This window comes from Corapipo altera, unplaced genomic scaffold, assembly GCF_003945725.1.
Source record: "Corapipo altera isolate COAL_440 unplaced genomic scaffold, ASM394572v1 45, whole genome shotgun sequence".
NCBI lineage: Eukaryota > Metazoa > Chordata > Aves > Passeriformes > Pipridae > Corapipo > Corapipo altera.
The window spans coordinates 18,330,363-18,336,362 of NW_020884877.1; the positions used below are offsets into that span (position 1 = coordinate 18,330,363).

The window sequence follows — 6,000 nt, forward strand, 5'->3', positions numbered from 1 at the left end:
AGAAGGAATGCAAGGAGCACTTCAAACAGAGGAATGTCTTCTGGAAAGTCACAGACCCAAAGAGGATTGTGAATTGCTCAGCAGAAACTCCCAGGACATTTGGTTGAAACAAGAGCTGATGCATGTCTGGGATGTATAAGCAGGAGTAAGGAAGTTTACTGCTTACTTATCCTTTGAGTGAGAAAGAAGCCTTGCAGATACAACATAAAAGGCTCAGTCATTTTTACTATTCGGAAAGATCCCTTGTAGTGCAAAAGTACTTGTGAAAATGTTAATGTCATTATGTAGATTTGCCAGGGCTAGGGCTGCCCTATCTAGCCCAGACACTGATATGGGGGAGCAGTGTGCGGCCCAGCATGGGCTGCAAACCTCTCCTCTTCAACTAACCACACCCTGCTGAGAGGACAGGAATGTCAGCAGCACTGAGACGCCTGCTCTGCTACCTCCTGGCTCACCTTTGCCAGCAACCCAGAGCCAACTTAGTGACAGAGAATAATTTTTTACAGACAGAGAAGTTATTTGGGACAAAACAACTCTCATGAAGCAAAGAAAAGTAGGACCCAAAACCGGATGAATCTGCCAGACACTTTAGAAATGAAGCAGGATTTATTTTAAAACAAGGTTGCATAACCACTTGAAGAAACTGCAAAAAGCGGGGTATCCTCCAGAAATAAGAAGCCTTTCCAGAAAGTGTGATTCAGCCAAATCTTCATCATTGGCTCAAGATGCAGATAACAGGAATAAACAGGACTAATACACCACCCTGGTCCTAACCCTAATTTCCACCTTCTCACTGAATATGCTGGTCACTGTACCTATGAGAGGCCCTGCCACCAGTTCAGTTGCTGTGATAATTATTGCATTTCTAACGGCAGGACCTCAGAGTACCCTGGACACCGTGCCAAGTGCTGTATGGCAGACAGGCCATCCGTAGGTGTTTTTCCTGGGACTTGGCTCTAGAGCACTGCTGAACTGTGGGCAATCTCAGAGGGAAATGAGGAGGCAGAACTGCAGATTTTGGGGTAACTGGAGGATAACCAGGAAACCCAGACTCTCACAAGTTTCAGTCTTAATGATCACATTTAAATAGTTTGCAGATTCTCCTTAAAGCAAAATGGGAAACAAGAAATTGAGAAACATTTGTGATTATTATGTTAAATAAAAGTGTGGCAAAAAGTGAAACCAGCGCAGAATAAGGTGGTTTTGGAGACCATGATGGGGCAGCTGTAGGCTGGCCCAGGGCAACCTGGCATGCTTCACGTGGAGACTCTCATCAAGAGCCTGCGCCAGCCCACCCTCTTGCTGCTGATGGGATCTGACAAGGTCGCAGCTCATGCAGCCTGGCTCCAGATGAATGCCCTAAGGAGGGAGCTAGCAGGACTCTCTCTCTTCCACCACACACTTCTTCATGTCACCTTTGGCACAAGAGCTTTCTTCCCTACAATTTCTGCTCCAGAACACGTCAGTCGAAACCTTGTGTCCTACATCTGCTTCTTTATCACTCCGAATGGTTTGGGGGAGATGCAGCTGGGATAGATGATTCTGCATCTCAGAATATCCATGCTACACTAGCCCCATGGATATCTTCAAGGACAGTGGTACTTCTTTTTAGCTGAACTACAGTGATTAATCAAACAGAGAGGAATTGCTCTCTTTTATATTGACACAGAGAGCATTACATACACAGGATGGATGTAATAGTCAGAATTTCTGTCTCTTCCCAATCTCTTTGGTCTTCTTTTCTAAGAGATCACAATACTCTGAGTAGACTAAGAGTCAGGAAAAGTTGACAAAGCACGTGTTCCTGGGGAGAGAAGAGAGGCTTTGCTGGAATACCCCTTTAAAGAGCAGCCTCACTGATAAAGAAGATGATGCTCTATGTACCTTTTCTTTCCAAGACGGCATTTTCCTAAGCCAATGGTTGTTAACACATGGGGACTCAGCTCTCTTTTATCTGTGAAGACAGCACATCACTCATGGTCAGTGTCATCTGAGTCAGCTGAACCATTTCCCTCATCTCAGACAAGAGTCTCTAGATAGATTCTCCAGGACATCCGGCCAGGCTCCTCTCTCACAGGAACTCCACCTTCTCCCAACTGCAGGGAGCATGGGAAGGGCAAACCAAGATGTTGAGAAACCTAATCCAGAATGCCATGTATAAACTCTTCCCACTCAGCACAATCTGGGCTCCCTCAGACACTGGTCTCTGAATGATGTAGCCACACAGCTTCAACCAAGAGCTGGTGAGAATCGCATGTGCAACCAAAAATCAGACCAGTCCTGTACCTGCTGCACTCATGGATCAGGCAGGCTCTATACTGCAAAGATGCTTTCACTGTCAAGTCCCTTCAGTTCTTCTCCTTACCCATGTACCCTGCCTGCAAATGTTTACACACATGAGTTTACACTGGGACTAAGGAGCCATTAGACACCTGAAGGACAGTGAATACAGTCGAGTGTCATGTGGTTGACAAAGGGCCATAATTTTCAGACTTGCTGATAGCTTTGTGAAGTAGCCAGGCACTTCCCACTTGCATCAGGTAGTCAGCAGTTGGGGCAAAGCTGCCAGACCAAATGAAACCTGGCAGAGTTGATTGCTTCCCACCTCAGTTTGGGGCCAAGAAAGCAGCTCAGATGCACACATGGTGGCAACTTGGGCAACCTTTGTGCTCCTCCACAGACTTGACTCTGAGACTTCCCCCTGGTCTGTGTGTGTCCCTGGGGGAGATGGCTCCTCTCCCTACCTCCATGGCAGATGTCCTAGGCCAAAAGAAGAGAAGGGCTATAGTCAGAGAAAGATGGGAAGGATGAGGAACAATAAGTGAAGACCATGACAGCTGTAGAGAGGACAATTCTGACCATCACAGCCATGCAGGACATGAGCACAGAATCCCCCTGCCTTTCTCTCTGCATGTGAGAAAGTTTAAGAACTTCAGGGGATTTATTTTACAACACAGAAGAAAAGCTTTGGATTTCACCAAAAGAGCAACGAGGAAAACTGTCTTTCGTGTTGCAAGAGCAATGAGGAAAATGCTTAAAATGTCAGCATTTCTAAGCCAGTGGCACGTGAGAAGGAGAACAGCATCTGTGACTCCACTGGATACTGCTGGTCAGTGCAGGCTGACAATGGGACTATGCTGGCTGGTCACTCCAACTGGAGTACAGAAGGACAAGATGGGAGAAGTGTCTCCTTTAACTCTGGCCATGACATTCCTGCTCCCTGGGGGAGAACTGGAGAGCGAGTCATATCCTCTGTGTCACCCCACATCCTGCCCACACTCCAGACACACAGGGAAACCATCATCTGTCACCATGCCACAGCCCTGGCCTCCAGGGCCCCTCCTCCCTGCCTGGGCACAGGACTTGCTGCAGCAGCCAAGAAAGGAGATGGTGGAGCACACACACTGTCTCGGCTCCTCCACTCAGACCCGTCTGGAGCAAAGGCGTCATTCATCACATCTCTGAGACATGCTGCACAGCAGACCTCAGATGGCAGAGGTGCACATCTTTGTGCTGTACCACTTGCTGAGGATGAAGTCTTTCTAATCTGGCCCACCTGGGACACTGCAGGGGAACAGTGGTGGCAGCACACAGCTTGCCAGCTCGCTTGTCCCTGGGGTCTGCAGGCAGAGGAGGGCACGGCACATGGGAATCCCTTCAGTAGTGTCAAGTTGGCATAACCGCCCAAAACTATTCCCCCTTCGGCAGAGCCTGGATGATAAGTAGGTTGAACCCATCACTAAGCCACTTATCATAGATAAATTTCAAAGAATAGGAACTCCTTTGGTCTCCAGCTTGCTGAAGGGGGAACCAGGAGAGCTGTGAAGACCCATGGCATCCCCACCTACCCCTCACATTGCTGAGCATGGTATCTAAATGCTGCAAGCACACCATGGGAGCCTGCTAAGGCAAGACCAATGGCATGCTGGGGTTTAACCTATTCCTTGTAAGAGACGACATGCATCCCCTGGGACAAGCTCATTTGCTGCTGCTGCAGAAAGAGGTGAAGCAACTCCCTTCTATTCAGGCTTTCCCTCCCACCAAGAACCACCCCCCCCCCACCCCTCCCCATCGTTGAGAAAGAGGAAGAGTGGCTGGGGTGCAGCAAATGCCAAACATTCCCGCTCTGGGGAAGCATTCCCTCTTTCCCACCCCCACGGCCTTTCCTGCAAAACAAAGCTTGATGCTTTCCCATGCATGCTCACTCCAGCTCTCCAGCCTGTGATTTACAATAGATGTGGGACTCTTAGAGAGACTTTGGCTTCAGGACTGTCCCTAAGTCTTTCCCTGGAAATCTCTGTTTCTCTAGATAATGGCAGAATCATGCCTGGACAAGTAGAGCTGGACATAGCAGACAGTTCTCTGATGGGTGCTACTTGCAGAGACATGCACTTCTGGGCATCCCCTTTCCAGCTCCCACTCCCATCAGGTGCTTCAGGCTCCTCTGTGGTTACTCCTGTTGCAAGAGGCCAGGAGGTTCCTCCTGACAGAGGGGTGGGCAAAAATGCTCTGGTGAAATGGCCCTTTGGGAAACCCTGGCCTTCATCTGATTGGATACAGATGGCCCAGGCTTCCAGGAGCAGCAGGTTAATCAGTTAATGGCTGAAGGATGCTGGGCGATGTGCTGCTGCGCATGCTGCGGGGCAGCACCAGCCTCACAGCCCCAGGGCAGCCACTCCTTCCTCTCTGGGGCCAGATCTGGGAAAACATCTGTTCTGATAAAGAAAGTACTTCACCAGGGAGGGGGCAGGCTGAGACCATTAGCTGCTCCAACCCACTGACTACGGGCTGCTCGGGAGGGGCTGCTAGCTCCCCACCGCACCCGTGACTCGCAAGGCCAGACACTGGGGTTAATAGCCTGGAAACCATCCGGGGGTTAGAGGGGGCAGATGTCTGTTGCCCCAAACAGGAGGCTTTCAAACCTCAGACGCAGACCTTAGGATGGCCCTGTCACCCCACAGTGCCTGCCGTGCCCACTGCCAGTGCCACTGGTACCCGCTGTCACCCACGGGGCCAGAAAGGGCTGCCCCGGCCTTGCACCCACCTGCCCCTCACAACCAAAGGAATCACCAGGCTGGGCTGGAAGCCTGTGCACGCTCAGTCAAGGAAAAGGGCAAGAGAGAATTTCGGGGCGTCCGGGCTGTGCACGGCACCTGGCCCCTCCCGTTCAGTCACTCACTCCCCCCGTCATCACAGTGCCCCGCACGGCTGTGTGCACAGCGGCGAGGGCATCGCGGACAGGCGGGGACCAGAGCCCGCGACTAACAGGTACTAGTCCGGCTGCTGAGCAGCCGTTCTGCCCGCCGGCGTGACGGTGACTGGGCAGGAGCACAGAGGGGCAGGGGACTCCCATCGTATGCTGTCCGGCCCCTCACCGGCCCGGTGCCCGGGCCGACAGCCGCGCCGTGACACGCACACGCAGGCAGGAGCAGGCTCCGGACCCTGAAGTCGCTCCCGAGGATTAAAGAGCCGGCTCTGGGCAGCCATGACTATCATGCGACAAACCCTCTCCTCCCGCAAGCAGCCCTCGGCCGGCTTTGCCGGGACCACGCATCGCTCGGGCTCCGGCTCCCGCAACCCCTTCAGCCCCTCGCACGGACTTGCCCGGTGCCACGGCGGGCTGGGGAGCGCTCGGGGACAAAACCTGCCGCATCCTAGCGCTCTAGAGAAAGTGCAACCGGGACCACCTCGGCGAGGGGGCAGCGGGGGCGCGGCGAGGCCCGCGGGGAGCGCAGCGTCCCACGGCCTCGGGGACGCTCCTGGCCCGGGGCGCGGCACCCCGGTGCCCGACTCGCCCCGGGACCCGATCCTGCCGCCCGGCCTCCAGCCGGACCCCCCTCTCCCAGCCCCGAGCAGGGACCAGCCCGGCCGCTGTCCGCGTCCCGCCGCTGCCCACCTGGCGCAGAGAGGCGTCCATCGGCGGTGCCGCCCGCGGGAGCGCTGCCGCCGCTCTCAGCGCCGCATCGCCGCGGCCGGGCGGGCACGGCTCGCCAGCCCCGC

The 6,000-nt window shown here is 53.6% G+C and overlaps 1 protein-coding gene across 1 annotated transcript in view; it reads right to left on the bottom strand.

The window, feature by feature from the left end:
- LOC113944433 (unconventional myosin-X-like) overlaps positions 1–5,956 on the bottom strand; it is a 90,551-nt gene extending 84,595 nt beyond the window's left edge. Inside the window, exon 1 of the mRNA XM_027637520.1 lies at positions 5,897–5,956. Within this exon, the coding sequence (XP_027493321.1) occupies positions 5,897–5,917 (21 nt within the window). The 5' untranslated portion in view covers positions 5,918–5,956. The remainder of the gene's footprint in view (positions 1–5,896) is intronic.
- Positions 5,957–6,000: the final 44 nt, after the last annotated feature.